Raw genomic sequence first — 18099 nt, forward strand, 5'->3', positions numbered from 1 at the left:
TCCTTTCCAAGGGGCAAAATGAGATTTTCCGAATCTCCTACCACATATACACTCCCCAGGTAGCCATTTTCCTGAATTTTGTGATGATAATCACCTCCATCTTCTTTATAATTATACTACTTAGGCACCCAGTCCTAATAATCATAGGAGAGTACAAACTTATTAAAACATTCTTGGAGGGAAATATGGTAGTAGCCATTAAAAATCTAATGTACATGCCCTCTGACCTAGCCATCTGTTTCCAGAATTTGTCCTGGAACACTGCAAATGTAACAGTGCAAAAAAAGTGCCAAGAATGTTTCTAATACCAAATCATTGTAACCAATACAACATTAAAAAATAAATAAGTCTGGTGGGGGAGGGAAGAGATAGTAGGAGAAAAACAAAGACAAGAAATGTACTCATTACCTTATTGATGTAACTATAACCTCTCTGTATAACATCTTTACAATAAAATAAAATTTAAAAAAGTAAACAGGTCCAACATGCAGTAAAAGAAAATCATTTTGTTTAAACAAAAAGAAAGTAAAAATAAGTAGAAAAAAATGCATGCAGCCTGGAAATATGGCTGTGGCAGAACACTTGCCTAATAGTTATAAGGCCCTGGATTTGATCTCTAGTGCTGAAAAAAGAAAAAGAAAGCATGTACGTGTACATGTGTATCATATATGGAAAAAAGTAATGCCAAAATTGTCATGTTTCTCTTTCTTCTTTTGTTCTTTCTGGTGGTGCTAGGGCCTCAGATTTGCGAGGTTAGCACTCCACCAACTTAAGTCATATTTCCAGCCCTTTCTGGGATTGGTTATTTTCAAGGTAGGGTTTCACTTTATGACTGAGCTGAGATCTTATTTTTTTGTGTGTGATGCTATGAATCAAGCTCAGGGACTTGTAAATGTGAGATAATTGCGCTACCTGCCCTTATATATTTTTAAACTTAGAAACTTATCCTGTAGTAGCAAGTGTATCCTCCACTAACAAGCATAAGGCCATGAGTTCTAAGCCTAGTACTGGAAAAAAAAAAAAAGCAAACAGCCCCAAATAAAACAAAAACCCCAATTTATTCTGAGTTTGATCCCCAGCCTTTAATAAAAATTGAAACAAAATCTACAAACTCAGGATAGAGGCAAAGTTAAGAGTTTCTGAATGTCTATGAAGGGTGATTCAAGTAAAGCTTGGACACTTAAGAAGCCACCCCATCCTAGCCAAACCCTCTAGTGCCAAGCTCCCACCGACACAGACTTCAAAGTGTCTGGCTTTACCTGAGCTACAATAGACCTTTCTTTATTCCAATCTCTCCATCACCAATCTCAGACGATTCCTCCATGCATCTCTTGGTCTAAGTCCTTCTAGTTTAAAATGCAGGCTTTGATTTCTCCTTGCCTTGGACCTATGCCTAACTTCCTGCAGATGGCTTTTGCTGACGGCATTTTACCCCTTCCTTGTCTCAAGGATTCTATGGTGATAGCCTTTTTTGGTTTCACTCAGAGCCTGTAGAACAGCAATTTTTAAAAATATTGCCCCAAATACAGCTTTTCAATTTGGGACAATTAAAAGAGAAACACCCAAAGCCAGCATGACTAGGTGCATAACAAGCTGAGTGTGAGTAATTAGGCAGGTACTAATAGGGTTGAAGGACTAACAGGTAGGGCCCTGGCAAAATAAGAGCAAAAAGAGTAGCTCACACCTATAATCTTAGCTACTCCGGAGGCTGGGATCTTAGTATTGCAGTTCAAAGCCCAGGCAGGAAAGTCTGTGAGACTCTTATCCCCAATTAACCACAGAAAATCAGAAGTGGTGCTGTGGCTCAAAGTGGTAGAGCACTAGCCTAAAAAAAGGAAAAGAAAAATAAAGAATAGCAACTTAAAAAATAAATAAATACGTATAAAATGATTTTACAGTAAATTCTCAAGAGTCTGTTCTGGGAAGAAGCCATCAGGGATATACAGGGACAAACTATACATCCTCATCAAGGCTTTGTTCAGAAGCAGTCACTACTCAAGTTTTTCAAAGGAGGACCTCTGGCTGCTTCCTTCTCCAAACTAGACTACTGTGATTTGCAAGTAGAGAAAGATGACATACAGTCCACAGTGTGTGCTTTTAAGTAGTAGGGAAGCCATAATGATATAAAAATACTGGCCCAAATTCAAACAATGGCCAATCCTCCCATAAAAATGAGATTTTTTTTGGGCGGGGGGTGAAAGCAAAAAAGCTAATATTCACCTCCATCAGCAAGGTAAGGGAAACAGCTATAAGGTAAGACACTCTGTAACTGACCAACTACTGACCATGAAACCTAGGGCTATTCAACAGAAAGATACTTAAATCAACGCACAAAGCCTCTATCCATTCTCATCTGTGGTCCATTTTTCAATTCATAACACTCTGGGCTTGGTTCTTGATATGAGTTGGACAGTGCAGCCTACCCCTCCATTTATCCAAGTCTAATCCTACTACCTCAGAATGTCATCTATCTGAAGATGATGTCTTCACAAAGGTAAGCAAATTAAAATGAGATCTTTAGGGTCCTAATCCAATGTGACTGATGGTCTCAAATGAAAAGGAAAATTGGAACCCAAGACAAGAGAGAAGGCAATGCAAAGAGACACAAGGGAAAATAGACATCTACATGTCAGCGAGATAGATTTAAAACAGATCTACTTCTCCCTCACAGCCTTCAGAAGGAATTACTCCTAACAACACCTAGATTTTGGACTTCCAAAAATGGTATACATTCAGTTCTGCAGGGAACGAACAACCTGGCCCTAGTAAAGAAAACAGGTCTAGCTACAACAAGGTGGTGGGATATATGAGAGAATGAAAAAGAAAGACATGACTAATATATTACATATAAAGCCACAGGAAAAAGTGTAAGAAAACATCCCAGTGTCTACAAACTCTAAAGCTATGCATTTTGGGAGAGGAAAAAAAAAATCTCAAAAGTCCCTAAGCAATTTCAAATCTCATTCTTCAAAAGAAATCAATAGGTTTTTCCATTCTTTGGTCAGCAGGTACTAAAGTCTGCCCCTAATCTTTGCAAGACTGTGGGAATAGTGTTTTATTAATTAAAAAAAAAAACCATGAAACTGCTCTCTTTTACCTCTTATTTAAGTTTCTAACACTACTGAGATTCATTTTGAAAATAATATTTTACTCCAACTGCTTCTCAAGACTAAATCACAACCCTGCTATTATGTATATCATTATTATTAAAAACAAGGCTGTTTGCACATCTGTCAAATCACTGCTTTGGCTTTTAGCTACACAAGCAAGGCTCCATGAACAGTGTTATGCAGGTGTAGTTGGTTAAATTCACTGAATAATTGCTTCAGGACTCACTGAGCAAAACCCATACCTTCACTGTTGTTATTTGGGGAAAAAACTCTGGAGCTGATACACCATGTACCAGAAGGATCTTTCACAAATCTGCTACTTCAACATTTGAGATACACACAAGTGTTGTATCTCTCTTTCCTGGATATCACGTTTCACTGTACTTTTTCTGCTTTTGGAGTATCTATAGGTCCTAGTAAACTCTACTGTCGATGCCACTGTAATGTTAACTTTTTAATTTAGAAAGTGAATTATACTTTCCCCAAGTATGTTGACCTGAGTTCCAAGAAGTGATATAGAATCTGAGGAACTGGAAAAGAACTTATTTTGTCCAGATGAGGAAATTCCCAAATAAACTTGGAGAAAGAAAGCCCCAGTGTATATGCAGCAATGTCCAATAGTTACTAAGAATGATGGAATAAATCAGATTTAGGTCAATTTTACACAAGTATTTTTGAATATCAACTTAAGTACTAGACAAAACATTGCCTGCAGGGACACATTAAGATGAGCCGTCAAGTTGAGTGGTGGTACCTGTAATCTAGCACTTGGGACACTGAGGCAGGAGGATCATGAATTTGAGACCAGTCTGGGCTACACAGCAAGATCCTGTCTCAGCAATAACAACAAGGAAAACCTTATGGATAAATGCAAACCATATGAATTTTTAAATGATATTTCACTTTATATTTCAGATTCTTCTGCTATTAAGAGAATCAAGATTGACCAGGCAAGAATCTGACCTATACAACAGATCATAGTAATTATAACAATAGCTGAGATTTGAGCATTACATGCATTATATCATTTAGTCCTCATAACACTCACTACCTATCACAGTTGCTTCCATAAACAAGAGAAGGAGACAAAAGGGAAAATAATGTTTGTTTTCCTAGCTAGGAGCTGGTATTTGGTCTCAAGGCTGTCTGGCTTCAAAGTCTGTGATCTTAATTGCTGACTTAGAAGTCCTGAAATGGAGGCACAGAAAATTTAATCAGTCTTGAATTGAAAGATACTTAATCAAGTCATGTATCTTCCTGTCCCTGAAGTTTTCCCAGATGTAAAATGAGAGTATTATCAATCCCTTCCTTCATCATAATGAAGATGCAGAAGCTCATGGAATATATTTGCTTATAATATCCTATTTTAGTGTTGAAAAGAACCATCAACACACAAACATGTGTGCATGAATGTTCACAGCAGACTTATTTACCAAAAATTGGAAACTACCAAATGTCCACCTCCCAGAGGATGTACCAACCCAATATGTTATATACATATAATGGAATATTCTTCTACCATAACATAGGATAAAGTGCTGATACATGCTACAACATGGATGAACTTTGTTACCATGATGCCAAGTGAAAAGAAGCCAGGCACAAAACACCACATATGGTATGATGTCATTTACATTAAATGTCTAGAATGGGAAAATCCATAGAGACAGAAGGTGGGTGAATGCATTAGGCCATGAGTTTAGAGCACAGAGTTCAAGGTTATGAGGAATGAAGAGTGACTACTAATGAATACAGGATTTCTCTTGGTGGGGGGGGAGGGGTGATGGTGGCACAGCACTGTAAACACTGTAGAATCATTGAGTTGTATATATTTAAAAGGTAGATTTTAGCTGGGAGCTGGTGGCTCACACCTTTAATTCTAGCGTATTCCACCTCAGATCTCAGGAGACTAGATAGGATTGTGGTTCAAAGCCAGTGCAGCAGGAAAGTCCATGAGACTCTTATCTCCTATTAACCACCAAAAAACCAGAAATGGAGCTGTGACTTGAAGTAAAAGAGTGCTAGCTTTGAGCAAAGAGGTCAGGATTAGCAGTCAGGCTGAGTTCAAGCCCTACCACCACCACCACCACCACCAACAACAACAACAAAAACAACAACAACAAAGGTCAATTTTGGCCAGACACCAGTGGCTCACATCCATAAACCTACCTACCCAGGAGCCTGAGATCAGGAATACCTCTGGCGTAAAGAGAGCTGAAGCAGAAAATTTTACTAAATTGCATCTCAAAATAACTAGCAAAAAGCCAGGCACTAGTGGCTCATATCTGTAATCCTAGCTACACAGGAGGCTGAGATCTGAGGATCATGGTTCAAAGCCAGCCTGGGCAGGAAAGTCCATGAGATTCTTATCTCCAATAAACCACTAGAAAATGGAAGTTTTCTTGAGCTATGGCTCAAGAAGTAGAGCACTTGCCTTGAGCTGAAGAGCTGAGGGACAGCACCCAGGCTCAGAGTTCAAGCCCCATGACCGACAAAAAAACAGCAAAAACAAAAATGGAGGTATGGATCAAGTGGTAGAGTGTCAGCCAAGCAAATAAGCAAGTGTGAGGCCCTGACTTCAAACCTAGTAACAAAAAAGTAAATCTATATAAAGCTTTTTTTTTTTTTTTTTTTTTTAATGCCAGTCCTGAGGTTTGAACTCAAGGCCTGGGCACTAGCTCTGAACTTTTTCTTTTTTTCTTCTTTTTTTTTTTTTGGGTCCGGTCGTGCGGCCTGAACTCTGGGCCTGGGCACTGTCCCTCAGCTCTTCAGCTCAAGGCTAGCGCTCTACCACTTGAGCCACAGCACCACTTCTGGCTTTTTTTTTTCTGCTTATGTGGTGCTGAGGAATTGAACCCAGGGCCTCAAGCATGCAAGGCAAGCGCTGTACCACTGAGCCACCTTCCCAGCCCCTGAACTTTTTCTTTTTGCTGCTCATGACTAGTGCTCTACCAGTTGAGCCACAGTTCTACTTCTAGATCCTGTTGTTAACTGGATATGAGTTCTGTCCTGTCTCAGCCTCCTGAATAACTAGGATTACAGATATGGGCCACCAGCTGTTTTTTTGTTGTTGTTGTTGGTTCTGGGGCCTGAACACTGGGCCTGGGCACTGTCCCTCAGCAATTCAGCTCAAGGCTAGCGCTCTACCACTTCAGTCACAGTGCCACTTCCAGCTTTTTCAGCTTATGTGGTGTTGAGGAATCGAACCCAGGGCCTCATGCATGCAAGGCAAGCACTCTACCACTGAGCCACCTTCCCAGCCCCGCTGTTGTTGTTTTTAAAGAACCATTCTGGAAGCCATGGAAGCCAAAGGAAACAAATGTAAAAATACTTTGGACAAAAATATTATTGTAATATTATACTCTGATTTAGATATTATATATTATATGCTTATAAAAACACTGCAAAACAAACAACAATAACAAAAAAAAAGCACAACATGGCCTTATACTACCTTTGTTGGCTGCTATCTTGTCTAGGAGAATCTTAATTCACTTCAAAGTACTCAACTTCTCTAGTTCCTGAATACCCAGTTAATAAAATGATAATAAAATGCAATCTAAACTTGCTGCTAATGGAAACCCCAGGGACATGTCCTGCTTAAGAAGAGAAAGGGGAAAAAAAAGCCGCAAAACCACCAAAGGCCTATATTCAAATCCAAAGAGGGTAACAAGAATCTAGATCTAGTGGAAATGTTATCTTCCTACATTCTTTTTGGAGCAGCTTATCAGGAATTTCTATAGTGAAATCAGGCAATAGGATAATTATAAAGACATTGCTTAAATAAAACAATGCCAAAATGAGCACTTACCCTCATGTGCTGCTCACTGTAAACAATTAGCCCATGTTTACTTCTACAGCACTTGTATGTGGCACTAATTTTTACCTCCATTTTAAAGGTAAGGAAACTGAGGTATGAGAAAAGTCACCCAGTTAATGAGAAACCATCAGTTCTACGCTCTGCAGTTACATATGAGCATTTGTTTCCTCCCTTTATCTATTTTGGTCACCTACCTTTCACTAGTTCAGAAAGTACTAGGGTGGAGTCTGACTTTGCAACATGAACTTGGTCCCCAAGAAAGCTTAATATCCCTTTGATTATTCTGATTTATTATATTCGTTCTGTAAGTCTTCATAAGAAAACACTTGCTAGGAGCTGCATTTGAACAAATAAATCAATCTGGCCAGACTCTGGTTAATCTAACATGAAAAATGAACAAAGAGACTCAAAAACCCATAAAATTTTTTACAAGAATAATGATTCCCTTCCCAAACTGTGGAAAAAGGTTTTAGAATTGACTCAGAAGTGTTGGGAGAGAGCCAGCCCTGTGCACTGACTTCTGGGATTGTCTAGGTCTTGCTTCCCAGGCAAGCAAATGGTGACTGGTTTCTCCAGAGGGAAACCTGCATGCAAGACTTTTTAGCTCTACCTACCACTGATTCCTCACCTTTCACATGCACTCATATTTTCCTGTAATTCGCTAGTCTCCAAGTCATTCCGTTCTCTCTCTCTCTCTCTCTCTCTCTCTCTCTCTTCCTTCTCCCTTCTCCACTGATAGCATTTTCCCTCACAATTCCTTGTGAGGCAGAAAGGTTTTCAACTGTTTCAGAAGACCAGAGGAAATGTGGTAAGGGTTCTTTTTTCTCTGCTAACTGAACTTATTAGTTTCATTATCAACATGAAGGAAGGACTGAAGTACAGTAATACAACTGCCTTTTTTTTTTTTGTTGGTCGTGGGGCTTGAACTCTGGGCCTGGGCGCTGTCCCTCAGCTCTTCAGCTCAAGGCGAGCGCTCTACCTCACTATATAACCTATGTTGTCTTCAAACTCACAATCCTCCTCTATTTTAACCTCCCAATATTACAATTATAGGTGTACATCACCACACCTGGCATAAATCTAGGTCTTAATTTTCAAAAGTAGGTAGATTTATAGACCAAGGCATTAGTAACACTGCTGGATTTCTTCCCCCCCACCCCCCCCATCAGTCATGGGGCCTGAACTCTGGGCCTGGGTGCTGTCCCTCAGCTCTTCAGCTCAAGGATAGCGCTCTACCACTTGAGCCACCTCCAACTTTTTCTGCTTATATGGTTCTGAGGAATCAAACCCAGGGCCTCATGCATGCAAGGCAATCACTCTACCACTGAGCCATCTTCCCAGCCCCTCCTGGATATTTTTTAAAGGTATGTTCTATATTTGAATTAAATGTCTACCCATTCAGCCCTCAAACTCTATCTTTGCAATGATTTTAGTCTTGACCATTACTAGCTAATTTACCTTCCATGACACTACTTTGTAAGTCACAAAAATTTGTACTTGAGGTAGAAAACTAAAAAATTTTAAATACAGATGTGATTTTTATCTCCTTCCATTAACCACATTGGCAAATACAGCACCAATGCAAGTCATCAGCTGTACTAAAGCTCTCTAAACTTTTCAGTTTAAAAACCGTATCTAAGCCAGATGCTGGTGGCTCACGTCGTAATCCTAGCTACTCAGGAGGCTGAGATCTGAGGATTGAGGTTCAAAGCCAACCCGAGCAGGAAAGTCCGTGAGACTCTTATCTCCAATAAACCACTAGAAAACTGGAAGTGGCACTGTGGCTCAGTAGTAGTGTGCTTGCCTTGAGCTGACTGTATCTAAAAAAACAAAGGACAGCATCTTTTAATATTTGGACAGAGTTAATATAATTTTACCAGTAATGATAGAATTTTCTAGGCTTAGGAACCATAGGCTTTTAAAGCTAAAAGAAAAATTAGACATCATTAAGCACAGCTCCTTTATTTTAGAAATGAGAAGAATCCCTAGTTATGAGTGTGTCAAAGATGCCGTTGAGCTCCTGACATCTAGAATTTCTTGCAGATAATGACTTGACCTCCAAACCAAAGGAAGCAAAAGCCAGATTTGGTGGGTTTTTTTTTTTTAAACCATATACACTCCTGTTATCATACAGAAGCTCAATTTCAACATTTAATATTTTGCATCATCAATTCTTATGACTCACCCGGCTGAGTTGATCCAATAACCTTTGGTTCTGTTCTGACAGTTCCTGGACAGCTCGTGTTTTCTCTCGATCTGCTTCCCGCAGATGGACTTGCTGCCTCTCCAACTCCCCCTGTAGCTGCTTCACATCACTCTCCAGCTCTGACACTCGCCCTTCCCACTCTCCTTCTCTGTTCTCAAATCGTCTTCTCAGTTCGTGTTTCTCTTGTTCTAAATGCTGGGTAAAACGTGAAGAAGGTTGAGAAACTGTTAAAATATTCCACAGCCTTTCGTGTTTTTCTCTATTCACACTCCTTTAACTTTCCCTGTTCCCAGATAGTGAGCAAAATAAAACAACCTGCCACATAGGAAAAGTTGTCCAATTCACAGCTACAAAAATATTCTTCTTCCAGAGCAACAAAAGGAATTGGTTTCGCAAAGAAAACATCATTCCTGTTGGAAACAACGTTATGTTTATTCTCTCTGGGTAGGAGGTTCTAGACTTGGGAATTCACTTGAAATTTAGCAAGTCATGTAACTTACTGGTAAATTATACAGTTAAACATCTATAAGTGAGTACTAGAATCAAAATACACATTACTTTTTTTTTCAGTCATGGGGCTAAAAATCAGGGCTTGGGCACTGTTTTTGAGCTTCTTTTGCTCAAAGCTAGCACTCTACCTTGTGAGCCACTGTGCCACAACTGCCTTTTCTGTTTATGTGGTATGGAGGAATTGAACACAGGGCTTCATACATGCCAGGCAAGCACTCTACCACTAAGCCACACTCCCAGACCACATATTACTTTCTAAAGGTGGTTCCTTTTGGAACCGTCTACTATGCATGGTGTAAAATCAGACTTACAACCATAGATCTTCAGAGATGGAAAGATCTGAAAGGAAAAATCTCCCCTGGAGATCATTTAACCATCTCTTCTTCCAAGTGAGGCAACAAAAGCAGTTAAGTGACTGGTTCAATGTCAATTAAGTGGCAAAGCTGGGATTTGTGTCTTAAGTCAATTGACAGTTTAGTGCTCTAAATCACAGCTTAATAAATGTTTGTCATTGGTTACAGCACTGTATTTCAAAATGATTGAGGTAAGTTCAGGTACAAGCTCACTTGTAACCGCTGTCTATTTATTTCCAGCCCATTCATCCATTCTTGTGTGCTTACCAGGGCACAGGCACTTTTCTGGGGACATAGTGATGAACAAAACAGACATGGCTATTGCTTTATGGGATTCCAGTCTAGTGGGTGGGAAGTAATGTTACAAATAATAAAGTATGTGTGAGAAATGCAACTAGTACAAATGCTTTGAGAGAGGCACTTCTCACCAGCATGAGAATATTTTGTCCAATGTTTCCCTGGTATTGTTGAACTTCCAAAAATGAGAACGCTGTTTAAGAGTCACTGTAGAAACTTCATAAAGATAGAATCCAGAAACAAGCGCTAATTGCAATCCTAAAACTGTTATCCTTGGTTTTATTGAATTTTTCCAAAATGAACGGCTGAGCAGAAGGCAACAGCAAGAACTCAGCAATCACAGCGTTAGTGAGAGGCCAGATAAATTAGGCTTGTGTTCTAAAAAGAACAGAGAGACTTAAAAACACTCAGCAAACAGCTGCCCACGAACAGCACAACCAAGCAGCTAAAACAATCCAATCCACATGGGGGAGGGGGTGAAGGCAGGTGGTACTGATTGGTAACCTAATCTGCCCCCCCACTTTTTTTTTAAATCTTGGCAGATTATGGGTCTTGAACTCAGGGCTGTGAGCTGTGGCTGGAGCTCTACCAATTGGGTCATGCCTCTAATCCTGCTTTTTTGCTGGTTATTTTGGAGATGAAGTCTCTCCAGAACTTTCTGACCTTGAACTCAGTTCTCTTGATCTCAGCCTCCTGAGTAGCTAGGATTACAGGTGTGAGCCTCTACCTACCTGGTAGCCTTTTTATTTCTTTAGCAGGAGACAAACTTTCTATTGCAGGATTCCCTACTCTTTGCCAGAATCAAGACTTAGTTATTAATGAACAGATATAATTTAGCCTTTTGTACATAATTTAGCCTCTTACCTACTATAAGAAAGGTTTCTCCTAGAATTACATTTTCACTTAAGTGTTAAATTCAAAGGAAACTCTAGATAGAATGTCTGGAAGTGAGAGGTGAGGTTCTACTTATGTTCTTATTTTCCAGGGTTCTTTGGTATTTTTAGTCAGTATAAAATTTGTCAAGATTATCAAAATAAGGAAAATATAAAAAACGATCATAGCTAGGTGGTACTTAAGGACATATAAAAATGAAATTTGCATGTTTAAAAATAAAACAACTAAACTAGTTTAAATTGTTATTCTTAGAAAAGGGGGAGGAAAGCTGGGCACCAGTGGCTCATGCCTGTAATCCTAGCTACTCAGGAGGCTGAGATCTGAGTATCATGGTTCAAAGCCAGCCTGGGCAGAAAAGTCCGTGAGACTCTGATCTCTAAACCACTAGAAAACCGGAAGTGGTGCTATGGCTCAAGTGGTACAGTGCTTGCCTTGAGCTGAAGAGTGCAGGGACAGCGCCCAGGCCCAGAGTTCAAGCCCTATGACTACAAAAAAAGAAAGAAAAAGAAAAAGAAGGGGGGGAGGAAGAAGGAAGAGTGGTGGAGGGGGTGATTGGGATACAATGTATGTATATGTGGAAATCTCACTATAAAACTCCCTCTTGTAGATAAACATATGCTAATAAAAAGGGAATAAAAACACCCAAAGGTAATGTGAGCAAAAGGAATTAGATAAGGGCTAAGGAGATCTGAATGTATTAACTTGGTGATGTATCTGTACTGGTTCATTAATTATGGCAAATGTACTACACTAATATATTAATAAGAGAAAACTGAAGGTGAGGTATATAGAACCATATGAAAATCTGATTTAGTGAATAATATAGTCTAGACAACACAAGGTTGAAAAAAATGGCCAAATCATTCAAGATTTTTAAAATTTGAATTTTCATTTTAATCCTGAGATGTTTAACTACAAACTTTCAACTATTAGAGATCTTAAATACTATAGCCTTAATGAAAAAGTAGTGCAGGATTAAGTACTTCATGTTTGAAAGAAAAAAAGATCTTAGGTTAGGTGCACAGAACTGAACAAATATTCAATATAAACTCATAAGAAGGTATGAGAGATCCTGAAAATGGCTTACTGGGCCTGAAGTTAGAAAGGTGTGGATTTTAAAATAGAAAGGAACAATGAAGCCATTATTCTTTGAGACTACTTATATTATTCTTTCTTTTCTTTTAAGACAAGAATTCCATTATATTGCCAGCCTGGCCTCAAACTCAGCCTCCTCCTGCCTCAGCCTCCTGAATGACTAGGATTATGAAGCTACCATGCCCAGGTACCACTACTACCAATTTGTGAGAAAATATGTTTGACTGCAATGTCTGACAATTTCTGAAAAATAACAAATCCTCTTAAAGGGTTGTTTACCCCCAAACATTTAATTGAAAATACAGCAGCTGTGTTAAACTTTAGGAAGCATTTTGTGTATCAGACATGCTAAAATTTAGGTTGCTCAAAAAATATACTGAAGGGAAAACTCATTTGTAAGTATCAAATAGTACTAGTGAAAATCAGGTTACTCTCACATCAACACTAAAAATTCACAATTAAAGCTGGGAGTAAGTAGTTCAGTGCTTGCACTGCACCCTGCATTTGATCTCTAGCACAGTTGAGAAAACAAAACAAAACAACCAGGGGGGGGGAAAACCCACCAACAAAGCAGCTAATGGCAATATCCTATAAGCTATTTTTAAATGTACACTAAAAAAATAGTAAGAGCTGGGTGCCATGGTGCATGCCTGTAGTCCCACCTAATCAGGAGACTAAGGCAAGAGATCATTTGAGTCCAGGAGTTCAAGGTCAACATTGACAACACAGCAGAACTCCATCTTCTCTTTAAAAAACACACACTTAGACAAACATCTTATAGTTTTCAAATACATCTAGAAGAACTAGATAGCATAAACTGTTAGTTTAAATTTAGTTTTTAAAAATGTTTTATATGTAACATCTAATTTGCCACATATATTAACAATATTGTTAGCCATTCTCAAGAGTTTAAAAATAAATCTTTATTATGAGAGTTTATGGGCTGATCAGAAAAGGAATGAAGATCTTCAATAGTTTGAGCTATTATTTATTGACCATCAAGTCAATTACAAAGTACCAAAGGTAATTTATGCTTTCACAATAAATTTTTTTTGTTGCAGTAGAATTTTGAAAGCTTTTTCCTTTGTTGAAGAAACTATAAAGGCAGCACATGGAGACCAGGATGTGTGTAACTTCACACTGAGGGTTACTATGAAATCTATCACTAATCAAACTGATACAATGTTCCTTTTAAGTTTGTTGTCTCTTCAATCAAGTCTCTCACTGAAGGAATTTCAAATCACAAGTAAAAATCTCTACCGTAGTACTTCTTTACAGAGTCCTGTAATTGAATCTCTTTAGAAAAAAAAAAAAACCCTTTTATGGACCTCTATTTCAAGTGGAAATTAAACAATTCAATTCATTCGGTTACTTTTTGGCAGTCTGCGCACAAGTTTCACAGACAACTTCTCAGAGACATATCTCAGGAGTTCATCCATTGGCAGAACTAGTTAATAGGCCAACTGAACTACAGAACACTGGTTGGTTTCTTTCCCCCTCCCCTCCATTACACTTTCAACATATTGCTGACTTACAGATACAGTTAAATCTTATTGCAGAAATGTTTCTGAAACCACATTCTATCTGTTCAACACTAGGGTCAATTTAAGACCTTAAATAGGTCTGTATTCTTTACTTGTAACTAAGACTGTAAGATCTGGTCACAGCCAAACTGAGTAAAAGTAACGTCTCCACAGCCATAAATGAACCACTCTCCCCTTTTTTCTTTCTCTCTCTCTTTTTTTTGCATTAAAAAAAGAGAGAAAAATGTATTCAAGGCCCTTGTCTAGGCAAAAGCAAGAAAGACAGACATAGCTTTGGTAGAAATATTAGCGATTACTTTAAATGGTCTATTTATAACAATGGTTGGAAATAATAAGGTTTCATATCCAACTGTATGAGCCCGAGAGCCAGAACCCAGAAAAAAAAAGTAATACTTAAATACACGTAACTACCGAGGCCCAAATTAAATCCACTACTAGTGGTCACATGTTGAACCCTGCCTCGCCTGATTTCTGCAATAGAACTACATTCCCTAATCCCTGAGTATTTGCAGGCTATATAAAGCTCCTTTTTAGGGGCACTTGTTCCCACAACTCTGAGCTGCCAGGGAGTTAAGACAAGGGCATCTAGAGGCCTTAAAGCCCTAACTGCAAAGCTTGAAGGCTAACACCCTGATTAGAGATTAACTACTTCCCTGAAAACCTGGAGCCTAATTTAAATGCTTCCCGACTTTCTCATTTCTGTGTGTGCAGACATCGGCTGGGTGCTGTATAAATTAGTCATACTGTAAAGCTCTATTTTAAATGCTGTGTACAGTACATATATAGAACGGCCCTCAGCAGTGGGAGCCGTGCACGGACCCATAGCGATGAGCAGGGTGGGAAAGTCAGGTGGGTTCAATGACTGCCCTGATCTGATGATTACAAACACTCCATCCTACTCCCGTTTCCCTGATGATTTTCTTCGAGGCAGGGCGAGCACGGACATGGGGGAGGGTGTACGGCTCCCCAAACTGCCCGGTGATGGAGGCTACCTGGGCTGCCCCAGCTGCCCACCCATCCTGAGAAGGGAGAGGTCCCTCACCTCCAGCTTGTCGGTCAGCTCCTTGTGCATCTGTTCGTACTGCCGGCTCATGTCCTGATTCCTCTCCAGCAGTGCCTTGCCCAGCCGGGCCGCCAACACCAGATCCTTCTCCTTCTGCCGGATCACCGACAGCAGCTCGGGGTCCTGGGTAGGCAGTGGTTGCGGTCCGGCTGCCTCGGCCGGAGGCCCCAGCTCGGCCTGAGAATGTTCCCCGAGATCAGACGGCCGTTCCCCGGCCGCCAGCAGCGCCAGCTCCTCCTCTAACGCCAGTTCCAGCTCCCCGGGGCAGGAGACGAGGGCGGCGGCGGTAGCGATGACGGGATTCCGGACTGCGTCCCCGGCCGCGGCGGGCAGCTCCATGCAGCAGGCGCTGTCCGGCTCGGCAGGTGCTGAAGCGCGGCCGGCCAAGCCCAAGCAGAAGGTGGACATGGCCCGCACGCGCGGAGCCCGCAGCGGTGCGGCCCGGCCGGCGCGCGCCAGGCTGCAGCGGGGGAGGGGCCGCGCCGCGCCGCCCCGCCGCCCCGCGCCTCGCCCGGCGCCGCGGCACGCGCCCCCCGGGTCCCCGCGAGCCCTGGGCGCGGCCCGCGCCGGCCCGCCCCGCCCCGCCTCCCCCTCCGCGCCGGCGGCACGCGCCCCCGCCCCCGGGGCTCAGCTGCTCGCGCGCGTTGGGGAGGCGGAGGAGGCGGAGGAGGAGGAGGGGAGAAAAGGGAGGGGGGAGCGAAAGGGAAGGCCGAGGAAGTGAAGGCGAGGGGGCGCGAAGCGAGAGCGGAGGGTGCGAGGAGGAAAGCCGCCGCCGCCGGGTGTTCAGCCGCCCTGTTGCTGCTGCCTCGGTCGCTGCTGCGGCCGCCGCCGAGCCGGCAGCGCTTTACGGAGCGGGCTGCGCTCCTCGGTCGCGGCGATGCTCGCGGGGACTGTCGCTGCTGCTGCCGGCGGCCGCGCTCTGCAGCCGCGCTCCATGTCCCTCCACTCGGCAGCAGCCCCGGCAGCAGCGGCGACGGCGGCGGCTGCTGCTGCTGCGGCTGCTGCTGCAGGGGCCGAGGCGGCGGCTCCACATCGCGCGCCGCACAGCAGCCCGGGAGCCCCTTCCGGCCTTTCCCCGGCTCCTCTCACATACACACCACACACACAAACACACATACACACACGCACGCACGCACACACCGGCCCGGCCGCACCCCGCCCCGGCCTTCCGGCCGCGCCCCTTGCCGGCGCTTGACGCGCGCGGCACCTGTTCTCGGCGCCCGCGCGGGATTCGCTGGCGTGCGTGTCTCCTCAGCGGCGTACGTACAGGTGGCACCCGCCGCCTTTAACCCCTACGTTGCCTCACGCCGCTGGGGTTGGCGGGGGCAGTAGGAAGACGGCTGCGCGCGCCACCCGCGGAGATACCCGGAGCATCCCGATAGGTCACGCCCCCCCACCACCGTGTTTGCCACGCCCTCCCACCGTGTTTGCCACGCCCCCTTCGCCTCCAGTCTTTTCGCTGAGTGGCTCCGCCCTCCTTGCTCCAGTGTGGCCCCGCCCACAACACGCCTCACCTCCGGGCGTGGCCCCGCCCCTAGTTTCTCACTCACACCTCGGCGAAGTACGGCCCCGCCCCTAGCCTCGTTTTCACCTCTGGGCGTGGCCCCGCCCCCAGCCTCTTTCTCACTTCTTCGCGGGGGCTAGGCTGAGTCCCTTCCGGCTGTCACGTCGCGGTCTCTTGGTTCATCTGTGGGCCGAGGGAATTGAGGACATTCCTGTAAGACAGGTAGCCGCATCTCCAGAGACTGGCAGTCGTGGATTTTAAGTCTGAGTTACCCCCTCACCCTCCGTGAGAGCTCAGTAGTCAGGAGGGGGAGCCCTAGAGAGCCGGAGGAGGAGAGATGACTTTGGAACCCGGCATCTTAATGATGATGACTCAGGGATATGAAGGACGAGAAAGAAAGGGTTTACTGTGCAGAAATAACAGGCCGGGCAGAAAGTGCTCACAGATGGGAATACAAAGAATCCTCCTGACGACGACCACGGCTTGGGACGCTTCCAGTGTGTAAGGCTCTTTCCGTGCACTGTCTTGGTCTTCACCAGGGCCTTACAAAGTAAATACTCTTCCCACTTTGCACGCCTGAGATTCAGGTCCAGTCAACCGTAAACCATTATTCTTTGTTTTCGTTTTTGAAGAAGCTAAGTGGTCATTTATGACCTAGGTAGATACACAGGGGGTTTCTCAGGCCTGTAATCCTAACTACTCCTGAGGCTGACACCGGAGGATCTAAGTTCAGAGCCAGCCCTGGGAGGAAAGTCTGTGAGACTCCTTATCTCCAATAACCATCAAAAAAGCTGGAGGGCTGGGAAGGTGGCTCAGTGGTAGAGCACTTGCCTTGCATGCCTGAGGCCCTGGGTTCGATTCCTCAGCACCACATAAGAAAAAAGAAAAAAGAGCTGAGGGACAGCGCCCAGGCCCAGAGTTCAGGCCCCACCACCGGACCCCCCCCCCAAAAAAAAAACTGGAAATGGAGCTATGGTTCAAGTGGTAGAGAACCAGCCTTTAGTGATAAAGCTAAGGGATAGTGCCTAGGTCCTGAGTTCTAGCTCCAGTACTAACATACCCACATCCACAAAGAGAACCAAAGAGTCTACTTAAAAAGTGCCTCCCAGTCAGTTATTTTTCCAGTCCTGGGGCATGAACTTAGGGTCTGGGCACTGTCCCTGAGCTTCTTTTGCTAGCACTCTACCACTAGGGCATCAGTGCCACATCTGGCCTTTTCTGTTTATGTGGACTGAGGAATCGAATCCAAGGCTTCATGCATGCTAGGCAAGCACTCTACCACTAAGCCACATTCCTAGCCCTCAGTTTTCCCAACTCTTATTCTGATCTCATTAGTGATCTTTTTGTCTTGTGGGCGTTCTGTTGTTGTTTTTGTTGCTTTTCCAGAAGTGATTCCCACCAGAAGCCATAATTGTTTTATTTACCTTTTGGATGCCAACTCATTTTTGAGTTAGGTAATACTTTGATTCTTTTCATTCCCAGTGAAATGGAAATCTCAGGGCATCAAGGAGACTAAAGTGTTTCTCCTAGTTTTTTATTTCATAATCAAAGTATTTATTATGTCTAAACAGTACTCTGATTTTGCAGTCTACCCTCAGATAAGAGGGCAAGAATCCAAAAAGTCCTGAACCTCAGAGCTGTCTTTGGAAATGAGAGAGACAACTGAGGAGTTCCCACGTCAACCTTAGAGCTGAATGTCTGCA

The 18099-nt window shown here is 43.0% G+C and overlaps 1 protein-coding gene across 2 annotated transcripts in view; it reads right to left on the reverse strand.

The window, feature by feature from the left end:
* Bicdl1 (BICD family like cargo adaptor 1) overlaps window positions 1-15361 on the reverse strand; it is a 78090-nt gene extending 62729 nt beyond the window's left edge. For both annotated transcript variants that reach the window (XM_042669597.1, XM_042669596.1), the window contains exons 1-2: window positions 14872-15361; window positions 9116-9331 (exon numbers count right to left, since the gene is read on the reverse strand). In XM_042669597.1, the coding sequence (XP_042525531.1) occupies window positions 9116-9331; window positions 14872-15300 (645 nt within the window). In that variant the 5' untranslated portion in view covers window positions 15301-15361. The remainder of the gene's footprint in view (window positions 1-9115; window positions 9332-14871) is intronic.
* Between the last annotated feature and the right edge of the window lie 2738 nt (window positions 15362-18099).

This window comes from Dipodomys spectabilis, unplaced genomic scaffold (assembly GCF_019054845.1).
Source record: "Dipodomys spectabilis isolate Male_0828 unplaced genomic scaffold, ASM1905484v1 ptg000499l, whole genome shotgun sequence".
Lineage (NCBI taxonomy): Eukaryota > Metazoa > Chordata > Mammalia > Rodentia > Heteromyidae > Dipodomys > Dipodomys spectabilis.